The sequence below is a fragment of the Strongylocentrotus purpuratus genome, unplaced genomic scaffold (genome assembly GCF_000002235.5).
Source record: "Strongylocentrotus purpuratus isolate Spur 01 unplaced genomic scaffold, Spur_5.0 spur5_scaffold_7, whole genome shotgun sequence".
NCBI classification, from domain to species: domain Eukaryota; kingdom Metazoa; phylum Echinodermata; class Echinoidea; order Camarodonta; family Strongylocentrotidae; genus Strongylocentrotus; species Strongylocentrotus purpuratus.
Genome location: NW_022145613.1, coordinates 27,191,976 through 27,217,528, shown reverse-complemented (window position 1 = coordinate 27,217,528; position 25,553 = coordinate 27,191,976). Strand labels below are relative to the sequence as shown.

The 25,553-nt window shown below is 40.0% G+C and overlaps 1 protein-coding gene across 2 annotated transcripts; it reads right to left on the bottom strand.

The window, feature by feature from the left end:
* Positions 1–3,200: 3,200 nt before the first annotated feature.
* On the bottom strand, positions 3,201–24,986 carry LOC575208 (death-inducer obliterator 1). 2 transcript variants are annotated; one of them, XM_011665292.2, is made up of 18 exons: positions 24,752–24,986; positions 23,082–23,907; positions 20,847–22,524; positions 19,549–19,696; positions 17,597–17,718; positions 16,702–16,973; positions 16,014–16,271; positions 15,247–15,427; positions 14,339–14,529; positions 13,321–13,619; positions 12,013–12,175; positions 11,494–11,610; positions 10,610–10,729; positions 9,888–10,113; positions 8,618–8,924; positions 7,258–7,477; positions 6,683–6,968; positions 3,201–6,074 (listed from the first exon to the last, which is right to left on the bottom strand). In XM_011665292.2, exons 2-18 carry the CDS (start codon positions 23,874–23,876, stop codon positions 4,054–4,056), a joined length of 7,404 nt encoding a protein of 2,467 aa, XP_011663594.2. In that variant the 5' UTR covers positions 23,877–23,907; positions 24,752–24,986; the 3' UTR covers positions 3,201–4,053. The 2 variants fall into 2 exon arrangements, with proteins under 2 accessions (XP_011663594.2, XP_780718.4); XM_775625.5 differs by having other exon boundaries at positions 23,184–23,907; positions 24,752–24,984.
* Between the last annotated feature and the right edge of the window lie 567 nt (positions 24,987–25,553).

Sequence of the window (25,553 nt, the reverse complement as noted above, 5' to 3'; positions counted from 1 at the left end):
TTAGAAAAAAATACTTAAGTATTCAATATTTCCTATTCATTATTCACAATACCCTCACGTTAGAAATTCAGAATCATGATGTAAATTCCAGCAAAATTCAATTCAATTCAATTCAATTCAAAATGGTTTATTTCAAATAAAACTTTCATCGCGGCGTTTAGCCGAATTACAAAAGTTTACAAACAAAATTAATAACACAATGTAATATATAACATAGCATAACATGATATATTGAATTTGTAAAATAAATCAGTATAAATACGAGAAATATAGCTTATTGCAACATATGGGAACATAATTTAGAAAGAAATCTGAATTAAATAGCATTAAATAGCACTGAAATTATGTGAAAGAAGGAATAAAGTAAGCAATAAGCGGTAAACGGAACAAGTGCAGGTGGTGGAAAAAACGAGAGTACAACTGAAAGGTAAGGAGTAACGTTTGCAAATACACTGTAACTAAGAGTGGGGGAGATTTACAGAGGGAGAGTGTTAAAAGGCTGAGAGGGGGAAGATATAGGAAGTAGGAGTAGAAAGCGACAATGGAAAATTCATATAAGAGGATACGGAAAAGAAAGGAAAAGAAGAAGAAGACGATGATGATGAAGAAGAAGAAGAAAAAAGGAGAAGAAATGGAAGGAGGGGAATATACAACCATGCCTAAAGTAGACAAGAGATGGTGGTGAAGAGGGGTGATAAACTATTGTCACATGACAGATTCAGTTAAATTCAATTAATTTCAATTCAATATGGTAAAACTAGACTAAAATGGAGTAAAAAAAATACTTTAAAAATCATGAAACAAATACAATACTTAATTGGTAAGAGTGTAAACACAGGCAGGGGCAAGGCAATCAAATCAAAAAAATGAACGAAGAAGAAGAAGGAGAAGGGAAAGAAGAAAGAAAGAAAAAAGGAAAAGAAGAAAATAAGTCTAGAAATAAAGAAAAGAAGAAATAAAAGGAGAAAAAAGGGGAAAAAGAAGAGGAAAAAGAGGCGTGTCAAAGAACAACAAAGCAAAACAAAACAAAAGGGTGATGAAATTGCTGAGCCTGAAGGGTACAAGAAAAGGAGGAACGTTCATCGTTTACTTTGGTTAAGTGCACGGATGAGGTACGGAATTGGACTATTTTGCATTCGTTTAGTTTTACATCTAAGCTCAGGAATTTGGGGTTTACGTCTTAGTGTTCTAGTATTATTTTCCGGAGGGAAATACTGTTTGAATTGATCAGTGTAGAGTAGGGTCTTTTTGAAGAACGACAAGCACAAACTCTTTCTTCTATCAGAGAGAGATTCGATTTTCAATTCATCTAGGACAGTGTCATAAGTTGAGTAACGGGCACCGATAATCACTCTCAAAACTCTCTTTTGGACTCTTTCTAACCTGGTGATTTGGTTTTTGGTGAGGCCTCCATTCCATACGGGGGCTGCATATTCAATGACAGGTCTTATGTAGCACATGTATATGGTCAGCAAGTCATCATAGGGTAGACCATGACGTTTCAATAGTCTAAGCATATGAATTTTACTGTTTGCTCTCTTTATGATATTATTTATGTTTTGATCCCATTTTAAGTCATTCTGAATAATGACTCCTAATATTTTGGTGGCTTTCACAGTAGCCAGTTCATGATTTCCAGTAGAAACTGCAGGATCGATTTGGGGAACCCGTAGGAAACAAACATTCATTTGAGCACATTTTGGGGGGTTCAACTTCATATGATTATGATCACACCAGGTTAGAAGATAGTCTATAGACTTTTGTAATTCAGATGGTTGGTTACAGTTCCTACATTCAACAATTGAAAGGTCATCCACATATTTGAAGGTAGTTGAGTTCTGGAAAGATGGATTAACGTCATTTACCATTGCTAGAAATATTATTGGACCTAATTTAGTTCCCTGAGGAACACCTGCATGTAATGAAACCCAATCAGAACATGTTGAATGGTATCGTACACACTGCTGACGGGAACATAAGAAATCTGCAATCCATGGAATAATGGCACCCCTGGTGCCAAGGTCGATAAGCTTTCTAATGGCTATCGTGTGGTCAACCCTATCAAAGGCTTTGGTAAAATCAGTAACAATTACCGAAGATGTAGCTTTTGGTTTATCCGCATTTTGGAATAAGAGATGTAGCATATTTATCAAGTAATGGTTTGTTGAGAGGAACTTTCTATTACCAAATTGATTAGGGTCTATTTTGGATCTTATATCTTGTAGAATCCACTTTGCCATGAAACCTTCAGCAATTCAGCAAAATTGTTCACAAATCTTATCTGAAATCCAAGAGTCATTTCTATATTTACGTCAAGTGTCAAACGAAATCATCTAGTAATCATTGAATAAAATGGTGACACAAAATGTTGTCATCTGTTTGGAGCCAGAAGGGCACTGACCCATATAGAGTGGTGAAGTGTGACGTCATCAAAAAAAAAATCTATTTTTGGAATTTCTCAATTATTTCTTCATTTTCCGATAGAGCATCAAAAATAATGTCCAAATGTCGAAAACCAATTGAATAGGTTGAGTATTGCCTGAGATATATATGACCATCTGAATAAATAAATTTCCTATGGGAAGTCAGTTTTATATTGTTCTGGTTCATAACATTACATATCTCAGCCAATACTTACATATTCAATTGGTTTTCGATATTTGGACATTATTTTTAATGCTCTTTCGGAAAATGAAGAAAAAAAATTGAGAAATTCAAAAAATAGATTTTTATGATGTTACAGCTTCGGTACTCTATACTTTAAAGGGATCGTTTAACAATGGTAAATCTGAGATACACGGCCCTACGTGTTACCAGTGTCTGTGGTATGGTGTAATATTGAAGCCCTAAAAAAATTGCGCTTCAAAATGATCAAGAAGTGCCTCAAAAAAGTAAAAATCTTTGAGTGACCGGTTTTACCATACTCGTTTTCCCCAATAGACTGTAGTGTAATGAAAACCGTCAGGCGAACGGTTTTCAAAATTTGTAATTCCAATCATAAATATCTTGATAATCAGACAGGCGATTGGCTTGTAAAAGTCATGGGGTTCCTGACTGACCTAAAGGTTTATAATTATCATTGCATCATGAATTTTATTTCAGAATCTGAGACAAAGTTACCGGATCCCTTTAACAGAGTTAATGCCCTTCTGGCTCTCAACACACAACACATCATCTTTCAATCATAAACAAGTTGTTGCTTTATTATTTTGTATATTAGTATTACAAATAATACTTCAGTATATATTTTTTTAATTAATAGACTTTTGAAACATATTAATCAAATTTGCTTCTCCTACTTTTATGACATGACCACAACTATGGATGGAAGGCAAGCACGTAAAAAGGGTAAAAATAGCTCTGAAGATGTACATGATTTTGATAATTTTACAGAAAGTATAACAAAGGTATCAACACTTTATACAGATATCAGGTCTATTTACAATTTTACAAGCATGAAAAAGAAAGTGCCAACAGTCCCATTATTCCATAATTTTTTAACACCGGTACCTATTTTTTTATAAGTGTAACTTTGACTGCATTTCTTTGTTTGATCATGGATACCTAGGTTGAAAGCTTGAGGTATTTTAGTAAGAGGAAAACATTCAACTGTATCTTTGCATAAGAAATACAACAGGACAAACTACATGGTTGTTTGACACATGCTCCTACGAAAAAAATTACTCTGCATCAATTCCCTACACTCGTCAAATTTGGAACTTCAGACATGGACTCAACACTATATCTAAGCCTAGCCCTAACCCTGACCCTAACCCTATAAATAACCAAAAATATTTTTGCAACCCTAACACTAACCCTATACCTTTGACAGATGAAGTTCATAGGAAGTGTCACAGGAGCCAATCCTGGGTCACTGATGAGAACAATCCTTGTAGAAAGTCCACAGTATTTTGTTCCATACGTTAACAAACACATTGCAACAAATTTAGTATATCTTGTGATTTGAATTGAAAGCCTAAACGTAGCTAGAACCTGACATGATATCCATGAAATTAAAACTTAAATGCAACCACTAAATGTCTTGGTCATAAACTATCTTGGTCGAGCCCCATGTCCGTAATCTCTTGATATAGGCCTATCATGACCCACCCTTGGGTCTTTGAGTAACCGTTCCTTTGGTCTATGCTGGTAATCAGTTGTATATGGATGACTATCCTCTCTTGACCAGTCATCATACCCCCTACCCCTGCCCCTTCCCCCCGTGGGCCCCCACTGCTGACTTGGCCAGGGTTCCTTTCCTCCCCTCCTGTCCTGCTCCCATTGTTCTCTTGCCCATGCCTCCTGAGGTTTATCCTCTCCCCAAGGCCTCCTCTCTTCAATGTCCTCAAAATGGCCCCCGCTTTCCCGCAGGTCTACATCTCTCCTGTAGTCCACTTCTCTATGGGGTTGCCTTCGCTGACCAATTGGGCCTGGATCTTGCCCATGCCCGACCCCGCCCTTATCATCATCCCCGTACTTCCATCCCTCCTCCCCGGGAGGCGGTGGCTCCAGTTTACGTTTCTTGGTGACCGGTACAGACGAAGTAGCAGCTGGTGGTGGATGATGCGGGATGAGTGGTTGCCGGGGAGCAGGTGGATGTTGTTGTTGGTGTGGTTGGTGTGGGATAAGTGGTTGGTGAGGGATGAGTGGACGGTGGGGGGCTGGTGGATGTTGAGAGATGGGTGGGGCTTGGAATGGTGCTGGGGGCTGCCCTTGGGGTGGGGAAGGGTGAGGGTGAGAGTGGCCTATAGGGGCGTGGTGAGGGGCAATGGAATGTGGATGATGATGAGCTGGCTGTGAATGTGGCTTGTTCTGATTTAACAATGGATCAGGATGCCTTGGCAAGTCTTTTTGTAGATAAGCGGTATGCTGCTCACTCTGCATCATATGATGAGGATGTTGTTGCGGAGGATGATGTTGCTGAGGATGTTGTTGCTGATGGCTAATGTCTTGGGTCCATGCATGAGATGTTGAAGAAGCTGTGCTATCTGTTGTGCTACCTGTTGCCACTCCATGCATAACTTGCAGCTCCGGTTGGTTCATATTCGGGCTTTGTTTGTGCGCAGCTGCTTCTGCATTAGCAGTCCACAACACTGCTCCCACTGCAAAGGGAGGCAGATTGGGCGGTGGGCACAATGGTTGTATCTCTTGTTTACTCTTAGACCTTTCCTGAAGTAAATCTGCTCCAGGTCCTCCTGGAGTGCTTGTAACATCATCCTTGGGAGTCATTGTACTAGAATCTGCTTGGGCTAATCGGACATCCGGTGAGGTACCTGCTTCATCAGATGTCTGTTCATTGGTCTTGCCTAATTTGCCTGTAGCTTTGTTGATCTCCGACTGCAGCGACTCTATCTGTCGGTCCAGAAGGGCCTTCTTGGCTTCCTCCACCTGCTTGGTGAGTTGGATCAGTAGCTGCTGTTGTTCCGTGAGACCCGACTGTTCACTGAATGCACTCAGAATGTCCTGGGATGCATCGGCTGCCACACTGGCAATGTCTGCTGCCTTCACCCCGCTCTCTACACCACCACCATCCCCTTTCAGGGGATTCCCCTTTTTCTCTTCTGGAATAACCACTGGAGGAACTTGAGGGAAAGCAGCTTTAGGGATCACAGCAGAAGAAGGCATGCTACGCCCTTGAAGCCAGTCATCCATCTGATCCGACGGATCATACGGCGCCTCCTGCTCCTCCCTCGTCGGTGAATACGGTTCCTCCAACTCTACTTCAAGTTCCTTCGGGTCCACGTTGGCGTACTGCGCCACGATAGGATCAACCAGCTGCTCCTCGGTCACATACATCTCCTTCGTCTTGAGATCTTTAGGGGTGATGAGATCTGAAATTTCCCGCATCGTGGGGACACTGGACCGGAATGACGACATGGTGTTCTCAGGAGGTGTGATGTCTAGAGCAGACTGATGATGGTGTTTCCTCTTAGAGGCGTGGTGCGCTGGAGGCTCCCGGGGAGGTTGGCCGATGGGTTTTGGGGCCAACTCTCCATCAAGGCTAATTGAGCGTTGCTTCTCCTTGTGTCGGACTACTATGCCCAGCAACATGTGTGGTCGATTTTTTGGCAGACCTGTGGGTCAAGAGGAGAGAGAATATAATTTTCATTCACAAGTTCACACTTGATAGATAAAATCCTCTCATTTGCTACCAAAATCATAATAAGGAAGTTGATTGCTAACAATCTTTAAAGAAAATGCTTTTGCTTAAAAATACAGTGTTGACAATTTTCACATGGTAGTTTTAGATTGCCCTTTGAAAACTACATAAAATTATGACATATAATGGAATTATAAAGCAATAAGTCAAAAATTTCACACTGTTTCTATCGATTTCAATGTCCATACCAGTTTAATTGATTGGTGCCATTGGGACAACACTATAAACAACGATGCCTTTCTGCACTGGAGTCAAGCTGGAAACCATTAATATGCTAGAGGAATGATTCCTATATTTTGAACTTCAAACTATTGTTATGAAACTTAGATTTCTGCTTTTTTTCTGATAACTAGTGAATAAACTGCATTCCTAAATTTGCCTAGAGGAAATTAAAGTATTTTGCTATGGAAGGTTGGTAGGTAAGGTGGAATCATCTCTTGTACATGGGAAACTCTGAAAGCTATAACACATGCAACCTCAGGCCCTACAGCTCTACATCCTATCCAAGGGATAACAACGTACCAGGTCCGTTGAACGGCAGGATGTGGTGGGGAACCTTGTCGCTGGATGGCAGGGCTATCAGGTAAAAGTCCTTGACGTGAGGCCGGTTCTTCCCGACCACGCCAATGCGCTGCCGCGTGTAGAAGTAGTCGAAGAGCGAGAAGAAGGCCGCTTCCTCGTCGTCCTGCCAGACATGGAAGCGCATGATGGTCATCTCCGTCGACTGCGACTGCTTGAGCTTGCTGAAGTAGTCCCATACTATCTTGTAGGGGATACGACCACACACCTCTAGTGTGTCTTGCAGGTCCTGTGGACAGACAATGGAAGCACAGATAGATAGATACTCTATTATTGCAAACCTCATCTTATACAACTAACAAAATAACGTTGGGATAACCAACCATTAAAAATTAGGAAATCACAAGTATATTCAAATAAAAACTTAGTACATATTTTCATTTAACTTTATGTTGTAGATTTAAGCACATCTGGAGCTCTTGCAGCGAAGTAGAATATATATTTGCATGGTGCCTGCACTTTGTAACTGGTTATCATTATCATTACATTCCCTTGGAAAACAGGCTGGGATTACTCACCATGGGTATACTCTCGGCGGGGCCGGACACATGGTGCGCCACGGCAACAAACTTTGACACTTCCTGCATGGAGATGAACCCTCTCCAGGCCGGTGATGATGTCATTGATGCCGACGACATCGACCTCTTGACCTGCGAGGGTCGCGATGCTTTCTTCTCCTTGACGGGTTTGGGAGCGGTGTGCACTTCTGCAGGTGGTGTAGGACTACCTGGGGGTGTTCTGCATAAAGAGCCAGTGCATATCGAGGGGTCAGTGACACAAAGACGGAACTCCCTATTTTGCCAAAATGAGTATTTGATATCAAATGTTCAGACAAATGTGGGCTCTCCAGGAAACAAAGATTTAACTAAACCCAGTCAATGGCTAGTGAAACATAGACTTAACTCCTTTAAGGCCCAAGTGCTCAGTGACACATAAACTACTTTTTACCAAAATGGAGTTACGTCTTTGTGTCACTGACCCCTCGATATGAAATCAATCTTTAATCCTCAAACCCCTTTCATATTTTATTGGTTGGTTATTGGATGTTTTTTGATGAATTCATAAAAGTTTAAAGAAACCTGGCCTTGATCAGAGCTTGACAAGAACAGAGCCAACTAATTGCTTATTGGGTACTGGTACCTTAGGCGGACAAATTTTTTGTTGCTTCAAATTAAGCAACGGTAAGACACATTTTAGGAATTGGAGTCCCAGGAGATCTTGAGTAAAGAGATAAAAAAATATTTTTTAAAGCCTCACTATCACTGACATCTTTGATGAAAATTAAATCAAACAGATTATAATTACAAGTAGCACAATCCTCATACAAACTCTGCACTGAAGATGTCTAAAAAAGGGGTAACAGCTGGATTTTATTCAGTTTGCATGAAAAGGCCAGAAACAGAGATGGCAGGTTCTGACATCTGGCAAAATCCTAAAAAACAGGCATCCCTGTCATATCTATAAATGTCACATAGCTTGGAGGCCCGTTGAGGCAACAATAAAATGAACCTTGAGACACACAGGTTCTGTTACTTCCCGTCTTCAGCTGTTCTTGCAGGGATGATAGTGAGCACCCCTCAACCCCCCCCCCCCCCTCTTGAGTAAAAAAAAAAAAAAAAAAAAGGATTTGGGGGGAAAACAATGGCATCTAACAACATTACTCTCCTTCAGAATAAGAAAATTGAGAAAAAATAGGGAAATAGGGGTAAAATCAGGAAAAATAAATTAATACAAAAATCAGGGAAACAAAAAAAAAAAAATTTGGAAACATGTCTGTCCACTACTTGATGTTATCAGTCCACATCCCAGTTGGTCTACCCCTCTTTATTCTTCCAAGATGGTCGACACAAGACAAAAAAAAAAATGCCTATAACTTACTTGGCCTCATCAACCGGCTCTCTTATGATCACTGCAGCATCCTCATCATCATCGTCATCATCGTCGTCATCGTCACCACCACCAACAGTCTCCATCAGGTCATCGTAGAGGTCTTCGGTGACGGATTTCTCTTTAGGTTTCTTTTCCTCAATCTCCTCCCCAAAGAATTTGACCGGTTTCTCCCTGACGGCTCCTCCTCCTTTCTTCTTTTCTTCTTTCACCACCACTTTCTTGATGATCTTGGGGGTTTTCCTCACAATGGCCTTCTTCTTGGAGACCTTGTCCTCCTTAGGAGCCGGTATTTTACCTACAATAAATGGAAATGTTTTTATACAATTGAACAGAGCTGTCAACCTTGTGCGACCAAAAAAAGGAACCATGATGGCAAAACAAAAAAGGAATTTCAAGGAAAAAAAAGGAATTCATTAAAACAAAATTTACAACCACATGCGACACACTTCCAATGCAGAAATGTCAACTCCTCATGCTGTTTTTTCCACATTAGGAACTATAGTTTTTTTACAATTAGGTTTTTTTGTTGTTGTTATTTTGGAATTATTGGCATTTTTAAGTATGTTTTAACCTTAGTTTTCTAATGAATTTGTGATCAAATCAACATTCTAAGGCAGTTGTTTGACGTGCGGTATGTAAAAAAATAAAAAATAAAATAAAATTTAAACACATATTTTATGGAGAAAGAACGTAATACCGTAAAATACCGTAAAAACAGAATAATCCCGGGAAAAACGTTATGGTTGGCAGCTCTGAATTGTACCATGTGCTACAAGCAGAGTACACGTCTATCACGGACTGAGCTTTAATTTCTCACCATACAAATGTGAGGTTTTAACAATGCAACAGACATTCGTGCAACTTCACTCAGACGCAGTATGACCTTGGTTCATTCTGTAATGCTGAAAGACCTTGTGCAACCTAAATAGGACACATGACTCTACTACTCAACACGACCCCAGCATATTAGAAGAACCATGTAACAGAAAGCATTCAGACTATGCCAGAGCTTGTTATGAATTAGATTTAAAGTCAGTCTGCACTCGTTTGGCCAGGCGGGATTAGACCTCCTGCAAGGTCACTGACAGGTGGTTGTCTCATCAAATCAGATCTAAATTATCATAAGAAAAAGGAGATCATGGGGGACCAACAGGCACCGATTAGGCATTGTTTGCTATATATAGAGGGCGCAAGTAGCTATAAGTAGTACAGTGGGGCTTTAACATCACCAAAGTGGGCACACGGCATTACAACTTACCGGTACAGATCTTGCAGTTCAGATCAAAGAGATGTGCCTTGTGTTGGTCGGTGGTGTCCACGAGCATGATCTTGGGAGTGGTCGGGGAGGTGGGCGTGGTCGGGGAGGAGCCCCCAGGATGACTGGTAGGAGAGGTAAAGGAGAGTCTGGAAGGGCTCTTGAGATCCGTGCCCGGCGATGAGCTGCTGGACTGCTTAGAAGCTCCCTCCTCGTCTTTGGAATGGGGCTACAAAGAAAACACAATCTTCATCAATCGGACGTCATCTTCAAACTTACTTAAGATCTTCAGTAAAATTTCATATCTGCGAGAAATTTGTCATTAGATGCTATGTTTATTGCCTACTGGTATTTTGAATTCATGAACACTTCATATAGATATAAGTAAGCCATTAAGATGCTTAAATAATACCTTTTAATACATAGTTCTTGGTGGATACTACTATATCTGCCCAGAATCAAGAAAGCTTTATGCGAGGAAATATAAAAACTCTTTTCTCAATTGTTTTGAAAAGTGCTCCAGGACTGAATTCCAAAGTTACTTTATACTAAACATGGTCTATCCTACCAACTAAATGAAACTGGTATATGAGACCCCCTTCACAAGTTACACATGTGGTATTCAACAAACTGTGCATGTGCTTGAGGAAGCAATGCAACAATCTACATTAGCATCTAGATGCTTCTATGCATCACCATGGAATGAATGAATGGATGTAGCTTACTACCAATTCTCCTAGGTTGTCCTCCTCTCCCAGTTCTACCTCTCCTTTATGTGTCTTCTTGACGATGGTCATGTGCATCCCCTTCTTATCTTCCTCTGTCTGGACTATCATGTCCAGCTCCTAAGAAGGAAGAACACAGATCAATATTGGATTGGGAACAAATGATTATCGTAATTTAAAGTTGCTCAAGCCTGGGTATATAGACGGCAGGACACGGACGTACGCACAGGAGTGTAATACACATTGGCTCAGTGTTATGTAGTGATCGGGAGTGATCGCCAAGTTCGCTACTTCACGAACGACGCTACATCCACGCCAAAATAAAATATTTACAGTTCATGAATAATGATGAAAACAAATTTTACTTTACTTTTAGATCATTTTGATACCTAAAAGAACAAGAATCAACTAAGAAAGTATCTAAAACTACATCATTGATTCTGGAATGAACCCCCTGTCAGATAAAGTAACGATTTGCAAAGAAATTAAGATTGAGCATTGAGTCTACATGAATAGGTTGCATGATAAATGTTCTTGCAATAAATGCTCCACGATTATTATCCTACACTCACCGAATTCATATCTTCATCTCTAGACTAAGACTAAACCTAATTCTAAACATAAACCTAACCATAATCCCAATTGCAAACTCAACCTTAACCCCATATCTTTGACAAAATAATGCTTGAAGCCAATGTCGGTGCACCGTATTATATATAAAGATTGATTATGTATTTTGTATTGTACAAATTGTATCATATTTACTTTGTACTGCATTTATTTAAATGTTTTATGATGTGAATTCCACTCAACTCAACTGTTAAGTTGCCATGTGGTTTTTGATAAATACCTTTTCAAATCAAATCAATTCAAATATTTCTTACATGTTTAGCCTCCTGTTCTCTCCATTTCATGAGCTCTTGTGATGCCAGCTGATCGGATGACATGCGCACCAGGTTCCTGGGAGAGATCTCTCCCTTTAAGATGTGACGAAACAAACCCTGACACACAAATACATAGAGAGTAAGAACAATGTTAGAAACATTAAACATGTACAGTGATACCTTAGGATGAACACACAAATGAGGGTTTAACTCATTGACTCATTCTCATAGGCTTTTGGATCAGTAGATCAGAATAGAAAACCATGATGGATGAGGAATGCTCAGACAAAAACAGGTTCGGAACTCCATTTTGAGAAAAAGTGGTTAATGTGTCACTGAGCACTCGGGCCTTAAGGAGTTAAGTCTATGTTTCACCTGCCATTGGAGTGAAGTCTTTGTGTTTCCTGGAAAGCCCACAATTTTCTGAACATTTTGATATCAAATACTCATTTTGGCAAAATATGGAGTTACGTCTTGAGGGGTCCTCAATTTCTTGTTCAACTTCAAACCAGTACTGACCTTGTTCTTCATGTCCTTGATGTTGAAGATGAGAGTCCTGTACTTGGCTTTGTACTTGGCACCTGTGTCATTGAAGAGCTTATAGAGCTCAAACTCCACCTGCTTGGATACCCTCTTCACATCGTCTGCTGTTACATTCTTCACATCGGGAGCTTTCTTTACCCTGATAACAAAAAACAAAACAAAACAACAAAATTCTTAGTAATATACTCAGCGTCACAAAGGACAAAGCATTCACACATCTATCAGCAGTCAATATTTCACAACTTGAAGTCGATACAATTTTATCATCCTCATAGGGAAAGGTAAAAATCCTTTACCCTGTTTACAAAACAAAAACAAAAAAACAAAAAAAAATCAAATTTTCATTCATTGTAATATACTCAGCGGCACAAAGGACAAAGCATGCACACATTTATCAACAGTCAATATTTCACAACTTGAAGTCGATACAATTTTATCATCCTCATAGGGAAAAGGTGAAAATGAAATGATTTTGCCTCAGAGGCATCCCAGTCTGGCATCTTTTACAAAGAAAAGATACACAAATGGAAGACAAACGCTCTGCAGACCAAGAGAGAAGCTTAAGTCATTGCCTAACCCTCTTTTTCTCTGAAAGAACTTTCAAAGGGTTTCATTCAAAGTTATCGCTGACATAGTCTTAAATGGGTAATGTACAACAGCCAGACCTTGAAGAACCTTAAAGGGATCCGGTAACTTTGTCTCAGATTCTGAGATAAAATTCTGGATTTAGGTCATGATGCAATGATAATTATAAACCTTTAGGTCAGTCAGGAACCCCATGACTTTTACAAGCCGATCGCCTGTCTGATTATCAAGATATTTATGATTGGAATTACAAATTTTGAAAACCGTTCGCCTGACGATTTTCATAACACTACAGTCTATTGGGGAAAACGAGTATGGTAAAACCGGTCACTCAAAGATTTTGACTTTTTTGAGGCACTTCTTGATCATTTTGAAGCGCAATTTTTCTAGGGCTTCAATATTACACCATATCACAGACACTGATAGCACATAGGGCCATGTATCTCAGATTTAACATTGTTAAACGATACCTTTAAAACACACTAAAAAGTCACCTCCTTGATACATGATAAAGATACATGATTTCAATATAGGGCACTTCTAGATATCTATTACTTTATCATTTCATTAGAAAGGCCTGGTTTTCTCAGACATACACAAAAATTAAGGCATTGATATGTTATTTGATGTGCAAAACAAGTGATTTAAGAAAAAAATCTAAAATTTTGGTGAATATAATTTTAGTAATGAAAAACTTACCTTGTAAGGAGAACATCCAGAAGAGTCCTCTTAACGTTAACCCTAACACTCTCGGACGCCTGCCCTGCAAGCTTACTGTTCTCCGCCTGTTGCCTCTGACGGTCTTCCTTCTCTCTCTTCTCCCTCTCCCTCCTCTCTCGATCTTCTTTCCTCCTCTTCTCATCCTCTCTCTTCTTCTTCTCCTCCTCCTCCCTCTTCTCCTCCTCTCGTTTGCGTCGGCTCTCATCCATCCTCTTCCTCTCCAGGTCCCTCTCTATGGCCTCCTCCTCCCGTCTCTTCATCTCAAGGAGCAATCGAACCTGAAGAGAGAATAGATCGAATGATATTACAGCTTTAGTTTTTGAACTTCTTATGGCTACTTGCGCCCTCTATAGAGCAAACAATGCCTAATCGGTGACCGTTGGTCTCCCACAGTCCTCTTTTTCTTATGTTTATTGAGAGCTGATTTGATAAGATAACCATCTGTCAGTGACCATGCAGGGAGATCTAATCCCTCCGGGCCAAAGTGCAGATGGGCTTTGAGAGTTATCCTCTATCTCTGGAAATGTACCTTCATGTGGGGAGACAATTTTTGTCAATGAGACATTCCGAATACCTTATCTGGCAGTAATGTATATTAATTACGCTCAGATTTGTGCACTCTTACATGTGTAAATGTATACTGGATACATACAAGCACCTCAAATAGGATACATCTCTAGCAGTTAACCTTGTCAGATGGACAAGATGAAGAAGAGCTTGATTACTTGCAGGAAAATAACACTGTCCTGGGGACAAATGGTCAAAAAGAAAATAGAATCCATGTTGTTGCTGTTCTTGTTGTTGTGGTAGTAGTAGTAGTAGTAGTTGTTATAGTTGTAGTTGTTGCTGCGGTAGTAGTAGTTGTCATTGTTGTAGTTGTTGCTGCGGTAATAGTAGTTGTCATTGTTATTGTTGTTGTTTGTTTGTTTGGTGTGTCTCAGACTCCCCCAGTACTTTTCATTCTCAACTTACAAAGTCAGGCAGTGCATCTTCTTACCTTTTCTCTCCTCTCTCGCTGTCTTTTCTCAAGGTTGTCTGCCCCAGCATTTCCACCGTCCTTGTTGGGGCTGGTGATCTGCTTGGTGCTTATCTTACGCTCCGTGTCGGAGGACGAGACATTCCTGATAGGGTCAACGACCTCGTGTGAGAGCCTCCTTGATTCAGGTTTGTGCTTCGACGATCCTTTACCTGTAAAATGACATACAGGTACATGGTAATTTTGAAACCTGTCTGCACTAGTTTGGCCAGGGGGGATTAGACCTCCCTGCAAGGTTACTGACAGGTGGTTATCTCATCAAATCAGCTCTCAATTAATATAAGAAAAAGAGGATCGTGGGGGACCAACAGGCACCGATTAGGCATTGTTTGCTATAACGAGGGCGCAAGTAGCTATAAGTGCAAAGGTCATTGTGGGGAATTGGGTAAATGCCATAGGATTCTGTGTACGAATTGGATGTATGGGCAACTTTAACAATGGAATTCAAACAAGTTCCAAGTGTAATTACCTGTTAACAAATTGTTAATGATAATTATAATTCCTGTAATAATAACAGTTTTTTATAAAGTGTTTTAGCAGTTACAATGTAACCAGCCAAAGCGCTTACAGTATCATTACCCCATTCACTGGCTTCTATTATTATTTTGAACAAAAAACAAAAACAAAAAAACAAATTCAATTTTTATGCACTCTACTAAAATTTAAACAATTATAATAGCTGTCTTACTATTTATCAAATTTTTCAACTGAATACAATGAATTTATTGTGTATCCTATATCCTATATTGTGTATCCATGTTTGATGTTCAGCCTTATTTCTTCAATAAGTTTTACATTCATAGATTCATTTACTATCTTTTCTTTTCTTCTTTTTCATGAATCATTTACAATCATATTAAAGCTTTTACCTGAGTGGAATGAAGATGTTGTGTATCCATGTTTGATGTTTGGCCTGAGTACTTCATACGTTGGATGTCTACCCAGCCAGTAGGGCAGTTCTTCATACGTCGGTGCTGTAAGCCCTGTGCGTAGCCGCCCTGTGTGACGCTCTATCACAGATATGCGCTCATCCTCTCTCAGCTTCAGTGACTTCAATGGATGGAGAAATGAATTCATGAAATGTATGTTTTGAACATTCTAAAATCAAGAGTAAGCTTGTGATAAATAGTTCTACTAATGACCATCAGAAGCAAGAGAAATTAGTTGTCTTTTTTTTTTTTTACTGTTACCAGTTCATACAAATCACAGCCACATCACAATTTTGATCAAGTGTTAGGCTCAAAGCAAAATATGCACTGAACAATTAGAAATGTTACTAAAATGAACACTCCCCCCCCCCCTCCCAAATAGAAGTTAACGTTCCAAAACAATGTTTGACCTTGTCATATTACACATCAATTCAATGTTTCCTGGTATTCAATATGCAGATCTTTCATCAAAATTTGTTTTGCTCGCTATCGTAAGTCAACAATTTTCTAGTCAAATATACTAATGAACATACAAAAAAATAACAAAAACATATAAAGCCTTAAAGCTCATCTGTACTAGTGCAGAGGAGGAATTGGACCACCCAGCAAGGTCACTGGACAGGTGGTTATCTCATCAAATCAGCTCTCAATTAACATGAGAAAAAGAGGATCATGGGGGACCAATGGTCACCGATTTAATTCCTTACCTGCGTGGAGCTGCTAGTAGAGCCACCTGCAGAGTCTCTCCTCGCTTTGAGCCCTGTTGCCCTCTCTTTCTCTGCAGTGAGTAGGCGCATACTCTCTTTAGCGTGCTTCACTATGCAGCCCGGACTGCAGTAGACCGAGCCCGACCGCGCCCAGTTCTCACAACGCGGCCCGATGCAGTGCTGCTTGGGGGGAGGGGGTCGGAAGAACTTGAGTCGCTTCTTCTTGCTGGCAACCTCCTCTTTGGGCTCTTTCTTTGACTAGAAGAGATAAAATAATACCATATATTCTTTTGAATTTCTCAGAACAGGATTATTATGAAAATTCAACAGAATATTCACAAAAAAATTGTCTTTTGAATTCCCCCATTTTACAAATTTTTAGTTGTATATTCTATAACCTACATATGATTTTCCTTTTATCGCTACCTTTTCCTTTAGACTGCACAGAATCTTAAAGTTTTTGTCCTTTTTCAAAATGTGAAAATACCCAGTCATCTGGTTTAGAGCCTAACAAAGTCTCTCCTTTTAGAGCTCAAATACTTAGGAAGATAGGTGGAGGGTAAATTGATAGCTGATGCACAAAATTGTAAAACATATGTCCAGAACACAGACTGCTTTGAAAAATTTGATGAAAGGTCTTTTGAAATGAAGAGTCAAGTAGAAAATAAAAACAAGGCAAATGCAATACCTCAGAGTCTTTCCTCGTCCCTGCATCGCTCTTCCTTTTCCTCTTCTTGTCATCGGACACCTTCCCTCTCCTCCCCTTCTTCTCCTCTTCCTCCTCATCATCATCCATCTCCTCGTCCTCTTCTTCTTCTTCTCTCCTCCTATCGCTGCTCTTCCTTCTTCTTTCTTTCTCCTTTGAGCGTGCATCCCTCGGGTCCTCTGAGTCTTGCTTGGTCTTCTTACTCTTGTCATCCTTTGCCTTGGACTTGTCTGCTGCCCCATTCTTTTCTTCCTCTAAAAAAGCAAGAGATTCAAAATGTTGTCGATTGAACACTTGACATGAGTGATAAGAAAGCATTGTTTTGCTTACAAAAGACTACAGGGAACCTACAGCTGTAGGTCCTATCAGAAGGAATAGGTAATCAGGTATTGCAGGCTAACCAAGGGGATAATGGAGCATTGAAGAGATCTAAAATGTAGGCAGGGTTCATCACTTACAGGGATCCCGTATCAAGATCAGCCAAAGATTCTAACTTCTGAACACCTTAAATTAAATAGGAAAATGTCTTCTAAGTAGTTGAGCATTAAAATTTTGAAGAACAAAAGTAAAAGCTGACAATACTCTGAATGAAATCAAAAGGGACTTGGACCAAAATTAATAGAACCTTTCAAATTGAACTGTTCATAACAGAATACATGTGTATATCAACTACTTTAAAGTTGCTCAAGCGTGGGTACATAGAGGGCAGCACACAGACGTAAGCACTGGAGTGTAATACCAGTTGGCTCAGTGTTATGAAGTGATTGCCAAGTTGCCTACTTGACGAACGTCTGTATACCCATGCATGAATGAACATCTTTGACAAGCTTGATTTTTAAATGATCAAAATAGTACATTAACAATCACAAGTACTCACCAGTACACTTCTGGCACATCCAGCTGAGGTTCTCGCTCTCCATGCGCTTGCCTTCTTTCTTAGTGATGTTGACACACTTGCCATGGAACCAATCCTCACATTTATCACAGCAGATCATGAACCTGGGAGAATCAGGGAATCAGAGAAGTCTCATTTTTAGAGGAATCCAATCAAGGACAAAGAGGTCAGGGGGGGGGGGGGGTGTTTCACAAAGATCCTGAGTAGAACTTAATTCTATGTTGGACTTTAAAATTATGGAAAGCCATTTGTAGCCTTAAAATAAAATATATTCCAAAGCGAAAAATCAAGTATTCTAGACTTTTTATAAATTCCACATCAAGAACATGAAATTTTCCTTGATAATACAAAATATGAACGATTTGAATCAACATTTTATGCCTTTTAAAATAGCTTTTACAAAATATTTCCATAGATGCTAACAGCTTTCCATAATTGTTAAGTCCAACTTAAGATCTTTGTGAAACACCCCCCTGGTCCGCCTAAAGCGATACTGAGCTGATGAACTTTCTGCCCTAGTTTCTTGTACAGCGCTGTCTCATGGTCAACTTGCCAACAATGCGTAACTTAATACTTTATTCCCACTTTGCAGACAGAGGACTTGATGCGAGTACCAACAGCGAGCTAGGGAAGCAGCAAGTTACAGGTCCATGCTGCTACAGCTGACCTGAGATGGCGCTATAGTATGGCTTTAGTTAAATCTTTTACACATAAATGCAGCCACAATCCTAAGACAAATTGCACATTTTAAACAAATACAGTGATTCCAATAGCTAAGGTAGCAGGGATATTGTTGGCTAAACCAAAGTGCTACATGAAGTAAGTGATCAAACAGAAATGACGGAATTTCTGCTTGATGCACATGATGCATACATGTACCAGCATATTTACTTGTAGGGAAAGATATTCATGTATAACTAAGAAAATGAAGACTCCCCTCTGGTTGAGTTTAATATACAGCACACATCCGTTATGTGTCAATTAAAGTTTATTGGAATTTTAAGTCAAGCCGTAACAAATCATTTCACGCAGCTGTTTCAGCAAATAATCCTCTTTCATAAGCCAATAACTTCTATGCATGACTTATGCCAGACAAGCTTCAGATACATGTATGTAATAGACCGGGTTTACTAACACAATCAAATTGTATGCATACTTTTTAAACAAAGATTGTTCTTGACACACTAAAAGCTTCTAGGCTTGCCCAACATAGCAACAAGTAATATATGCAGACTGGATTTCCAGTATTGTAGTTCATTTATCAATGACAGGGTTAGTGGAATACATGTACCTCGTCACTAGGTCCCAAGGAAAGAAACATCCATAAATTTGAATATGTTAGTTAACTGGTCTAATGAGGTTGTTATAAAAGCCTTTATTCAGAATATGTCCACATGCATTGTGTGCATTCTACAATGAGCCTGCTGTTTTGGGGAACATGGCAAAATGTCATTGAACCAAAAGGTCATGACCTACTTCAAAGGCACAGCATGCTTTCACATCCAGAGTTAACTAGCAACTTTTAATTTTGAAAGTCATCATGGGTACACCATTCCAACATTTACAGCTAGATCATGGAATTGGAAATTGCTCATTTAACAGTGTGCATGCTCATACTTGTGCACAAAGTCGATGTAGGAGAAAATAGGACTCTGAAACAGTAAGAATCAGTCAAATACAAACAGGCAAATCCATGATTTCCGTCAGGAACAGTTCTCCTTTTCTTTTCTGTTGAGAACTATCCCAAATGTTTTTTCTTCTTGGTGAAGTAACAGACAACATTTATGCAAGGGGTGTGTGTAAACATATGTCCAATAACATAATTATAGCACAAATACAATAGTAAAATTTCTTTGGAGAAAAAGGAAAGTAATGAGATTCATTAGAATAAAATAAAATGGAGAACTATACTTGTGAGTCTAAAGGTGACTTACTTTCCGTCATGGGGCTTTCTGCATATACACCATAGTTTCTCTGGATCATCGTCACTAGTCCAATCACTGCCTGAATCATGCTCGCCCTCATCGACCACATGCTCCTCCTCTTCAGATGAAAATGGAATATCACTCAGTTCATCATCACCTGAAAAACAAGATGAAGAAATTGATTTTTAAGGAGTGGATTGATGCAGACCTGCCAACCTCTAGAGTTCAAAAACTGTATCCTTTAATCCCAAAAGTTGTATTTTACTGACAAAAATTGTCATTTTTGTATGGATCATTGGTTGAATATGCATGATTTTTTTCATGACTGGTGTGTTGATGAACCAATGAACATCCCCAAATTGTCGATGCGAGATGGTTGTAGGATGCTTTACAGGACAGAATGGGCATTTTGCCATCGTAAATGGAACAAACACACACAAAATACAAAAAAAAAAAAAAAAAAAAAAAAAAAAAATGGTGGGCAGCTATGTTGATGTTTCCAAATAACAGTTGCCATTTAAATGGCACATTTAACTCTTTATAATAAAATGGAATGTTGCTTAGTTCATCCTTACCTGAAAAACAAGAGTATGGATAGATTAATTTTTAAGGAGTGGATGTTTCAAAATAACAGTTGCCATTTAAATGCACAAAAAAAAAAACAGGCGGCCTCAAAAAAAGGAAGTGGGCGGGGACGCTAGACATGATTTTTTTTCTTCCTTCTACAAAATATCCACAGCTTAATTATAGCTTTGCTAAAAGTTAGCGGCAATATTGCATTTAATCTTCGGAATCAAACAATTTTCCATTCACTTCAATGCAAATGTTCTTCAAATAAAATACCCAGTTTCTTCTACTTTCTTACAAAATGAACAAGTACATTTTCAAAGAAAAACACTTGATATTAATTAACTGTAGCACACACAGAACTACACAGGCAAAATATATTATGAACACGTCACCAATATGCGTGTTTATTTACTGTAAATTAACTGCCATTAACTGAAACTGAAACAATGACGATCAGTCTCCTGGTTTAAAACTTGTTAAATTCTGAAAATGAATATCAATGTAATGTCAACTCCAGTTCATGAATTAAATCATTGAAAGACTTGAGTATGCAATTATGAAACTGAAAGCATTATTCTATTACATCTTGGAATTAGACCCCTTCATTTTTGCTGTAGACACAAGCAAAGTTGCAGCCTGAAACTAGTTACTTAAACAAAACTCTATCCACATCAAATAAATACATGTATAGACAAGAAAAAGTAATTAAAAACGAATATGGAAATGAGAATTCTTACCAAGTTTTGTTTTCTTGACTTCTCTAGAACTTTTAGAAGACTTCTTCTTTCTGGACTCGTCCTTCTCCTTGTCCTTCTTCTCGTCCTTCTCCTTGTCCTTCTCCTTGTCTTTCTCCTTATGTTTCTTTTTCTTCTTATCCTTATCTTTGTCATCCACAGACTTTGATCTACTCTCACTTCGATGCCTTTCCTTCTCTTTACTGCTACTTTTCTCTTTTGACCTGGAGCGACCGTCCTCTTTGTCCTTATTTCTCAATGATTCCTTGTCCTTGTGATCACGTTTCGATTTAGACTTCTTATCTTGCTTGGTCTCTTTGATCTCTTTCTCTTTTGACACTTTTGATTCTCGTCGTGAAGACCGCCTGGGTTTTTCTTCATCTTTCTTTTCTTCTGTATTATCAACAGAACTTTCTTCGGCGCTCTTCGCTTTCCTGGTATCTCTTCGAGTGCTGCGTTTTGTAGGGGAATCCACCGGGGCTGGTGCAGGTACACTACTTGTCGTTGGTAGAGCCTGACTCGCAGCATAGCTATGGTCCATCCAGTACACACTGGTGTTGGGTTCAGCATGAGCTTCTTCATCATCGGACAATTCACCCGTTTCCTTCTCCTCCTTCACCTCTCCCAACTCCAATTCATCCTTTTTATCTAATGACTTTTCCTTCACTTCACCAATGTCTGCATTCTTTGACTCTGCATCAGATGTTCTTTGACTACATGTAGATGCATCAGGTTTCTCTTTCTCCTTGTCACCCGCTGTGGTTTCCTTCACAATGTCTTCCTTCACTTTTTTCTTTGACGCATCCCTGCCGAGGCTTTCAAATAGATTAAGACTTGTTTTCTTTTCTTCCCCTGTGCCACCCTCCTGCTGTTTCTCATCTTCTTTCTTTCCTGTTGATCCTTCCTTCTTTACTGCTGGATCTTCCTCCTTCAAATCTTCCTCTTTCTGAGCTTCACTCTGCTTAATCTCCTGATCAATGACCATCAGGTATTTTGCAATTTCACTACTTATATCCGCCCCTTTTTCCCCTTTCTCCTTCGGTGCATCTGGAGAGTCACTTCCACTTTCCACAACCGTCACGTTTTTAGAATCCTTTGCTTTCCTTTCTTCTTCTTTCTGCCGCTTCTTCTCCTGTCGCTCTCTCTTCTTCTGCTCTTTTTCTCTCATGGACTGTCTCAGGGTCAGATCATTTGCTGTTATGTGTGCAATCCTGGAAGACCTTCTCTTGAGGTTATCCTCCATCTTCTTCTCCGACGTTGAGTCCGTGGTCGATCCGTTCTCCGATTCCCCGTCACTGGTTGTCTGAGGAACGACCGCTGCTGCAGCAACCATGATCCCATCATCACCTATGGCTTCCATGAGTATCTCACTGCTCATGACCTGGTTCATCAGATGCTTGGTGCTAAAGCTTCCAGCTCCAATGTTGAGCACACTGTCGATGTTGAGTTGAATCTTCTCTTCTTCTTCTTCTTCTTGCTGGTGATCCTCTTGGTGATCCTCTGGTTCTTCAATGGCCATGCTTTCGATGCTATCTTGAGGAGGGACTTGGAGAAGTGGGTTGGGCCCCGACTTGATCTGCTCGGACTTCAAGGCAGCATCGATCTTGAGGATCTGGTCCTGGGTCAATATCGTTGAGGCACCGCCTAGATCCAAGGGAAAGATGCTTCCCGTCTCCTTTCCCTAAAAGTAAAAACAAAGGGTGTAAAAAGATTACTTTGAGAAAAACAAATTAAATTATTCACAAATGCATGAAAAAGAAAATGTTCTTTAAGAAAGCAAACAATTTGTAAAATTAAACTCATCCAAGCTCGTAAAGAAAAACTGAGACTTGTAAATATGTGAGTAACTCATAAGAAACAAGTGTAAAATAAATCAAAAATTATGAATTTCAAAGACAGCTTTAAAAAGTGATTTAAATACTCTGTATTCTTATTAGGCTCCATAGATCTATTTAATCAAATTGAATCCAATTATAACTCTGTAACTCCTTTAAGAATAACATAACTGCAACTGTGTACCTAAGGAAAAGGAGTTGTGATTAACTTGCGATCAATTCAAAGCAATCTCAACTCTTTATAAGACCGGGCCCAGGGGTGGTACTCTTCTATGTTGGTAAAACAATGTTAGTTTGCATATCCCTGGGTAATAATGATAGTGAACAAAGAACTATGTTAGTCACATGCTTTCACACAAGGGTGTAACTTTGGAAAGGAAGCCAAACTTTGACTGAGACCAACCCAAGCAGACGGCGCCACCTCACTGATTCCTTCGCTTGCATACAATGGGGCAAGATCGGGATACATCGGGAGATCGGGAGAGATATTTGGGAGGGAAATTACCTCCCCATCGACATCGCCACCAGTCGCTGTCAGGTTCCACGACATCAGCCCGCCACCGACCTTCTCCACGACAACATTCGGCGTGGTGCTGACAACACACACAGAGTGCCCACTACTACTTCCAGGGGACTTCTCCTTCACAGTTTGGTCCACAGACGACAGGGTTGTTCCATCTGAAATGCCATCTGATCCTGCATCGGCTTCTAAAGGTGCCTCTGAAGGTTCCTCTGAAGGTTTCTCTGAAGGTTTCTCTAAAGGTTTCTCTAAAGGTTTCTTAAAAGGTTCCTCTGAAGGTTTGTCTGAAGGTTCCTTTGAAGGTTTATCTGAAGGTTCCTCTGAAGGTTCCTCTGAAGGTTCCTCTGAAGGTTCCTCTGAAGGTGCCTCTAAAGGTTTGTCTGAAGGTTCCTCTGAAGGTATCTCTGAAGGTTTCTCTGAAGATTTCTCTGAAGGTTCCTCTGAAGGTGCCTCTAAAGGTTTCTCTGAAGCATTGTCCACAGTTACAGAAGTTGTCCCATCTGAAATACCATCTGAGGGTTTTCCTTCAGTACCAGAAGCTGTAGAATGGCTTGGAGTTTCTTCTGCTGCAGGGCTTGGATCTTGGCCGGTCGTGTCGTCCTCAGTGGGTGTTGCTACAGCGGGTTTAGATTCACCTTGAGGAACTTCACTTGAGGTCTGTGTATCCTCACCATCCATCCTGGAGGCTAGCTTGTACAGTTCCACAAATCTATCAAGAAAGAAATGATTAAAAAACATTTTTATCATCAAAATACAATAAAGCACTGCATGTACAGTGTACTCAGGATGGTCCACACAAAAAAATGCAAATGTAAACTGCAGCATGGGGCCAATGTGGACTATTCTCAAAATTTGCATGATGCATTTTACATTGACTTTGTACAGAGAGATTCACGTTATGAGTGATAATCCTCGGGAAGACGGACAACCCATTTAAGTAGACGGTGCCAGTGCACGGATTGGGAACCCAAAAGTCGCAGAGTGCAGAAGAAGAAAAAACAATGCAGACGATCCTTATTTTTAGGACGAATTTTGTCAGCGTTTACGAGGATATCCGAATTTTATTTGGACAATCTTCATTCTCAAACCAGCGCCCCTACTGGACACTGTCGGGACTGTGTCAGTGTGCAAATTTTGCCGGTGACATGCAGGAGAATAAGTACGGGTAAATTTCGCAAGAAAGCCGAGACTATTCTGTATTCATTGATTGATGCTAGTTACTAAATGAGTCTAGTTCAGCCCTAGTTGCAGGCAATTAAACATTGAGTCATACACAGTCAAATTACAATGCAACTCCAAGCCAACAATTACATGTAACATTACATGCAAGTTGCAACATGCAACATGCATTCTCCCTACCTGCTGGCCATGGCTGGAGCGCGGCGGGCCTGGACTGGGCTCCGCCGCGCCGCACCGCATGCCGCACATGCACATCTCATAGACACAACACACATAACAAACACCACCATGAGATTCGAGGATCGAGGACCGAACTTTCATTCACACACCTCGTTTTCACGCATGCATACTAAAAACAAGTTTCTTTTCATTACCTCTCGATGCAAAAACTTCAAAGCAAATTAATCTCCGCGTCTTTACGAGCTCCAAATCCGGAATTAAAAAGAATTTTAACATCCTCTCCGCGTCAACATAGCCTGGTCAACTCCCCAACCCTGCATGTTTTTACTTGGAATGCGACGACCAAATGTGTTGTGTAGGTACGTACGTGCAAAGATCAATTAAGCTTTGCTTGTGCATAATTTTTGTGCTAAATTTTTCAGTGCTAATATATAACCTGTCGGCTAGTTCGACAAACGGCAGACATAATATACAAGCAAAAGACTCTTTCCTTTAAAAAAAAAAAAAAAAAAAGGGGGGGGGGGAGGAAACTCACAAATGTTCTTATCTTTAGTCCCCAAAATAACATTTGATATGTGTATTTTAAAAAAAAAGAAAAAAAAAAAGATGCATTCTAGCTATATTTAATTGCCCTTCCATTTAAATCGAATGGCAAAATGGAAAAGTAAAAAAAAAAAAAAAAATGAAAGGAAAAAAGGCAAATTGATCGGCTATACAATTCCCTCCCAGCCCCCCCTCCCCCATTTTCGTCTTGTTTTACCAGGTTTTAAAACACCTCCCTGGTTTTACCTCTCGATCATTAAGCTACAGTCCCATATACGTCCCGGACCGTCCCGGACCATCCCGGACCCCATCCGGGGTGATCCGGGATTCGGTCCGTGTTGACACCGTGTTGGCACCGGGGTGATCCTGGATGGTCCTGGATGGTCCTGGATGGTCCTGGATGGTCCTGGGCGGTCCGGGAGTCGACCCCGGATGTTTTTGACTGTCAAAAAC

Excerpts from the sequence above, each read along its gene's own strand:
- LOC575208 (XM_011665292.2), bottom strand. The coding sequence starts at position 23,876 with ATGGATGGTGAGGATACACAGACCTCAAGTGAAGTTCCTCAAGGTGAA. Across the intron at positions 19,697-20,846 it reads AGTCAAGAAAACAAAACTTG|GTGATGATGAACTGAGTGAT; the intron begins GTAAGAATTCTC and ends CTTGTTTTTCAG. Across the intron at positions 8,925-9,887 it reads GAACTGCAAGATCTGTACCG|GTAAAATACCGGCTCCTAAG; the intron begins GTAAGTTGTAAT and ends CATTTATTGTAG.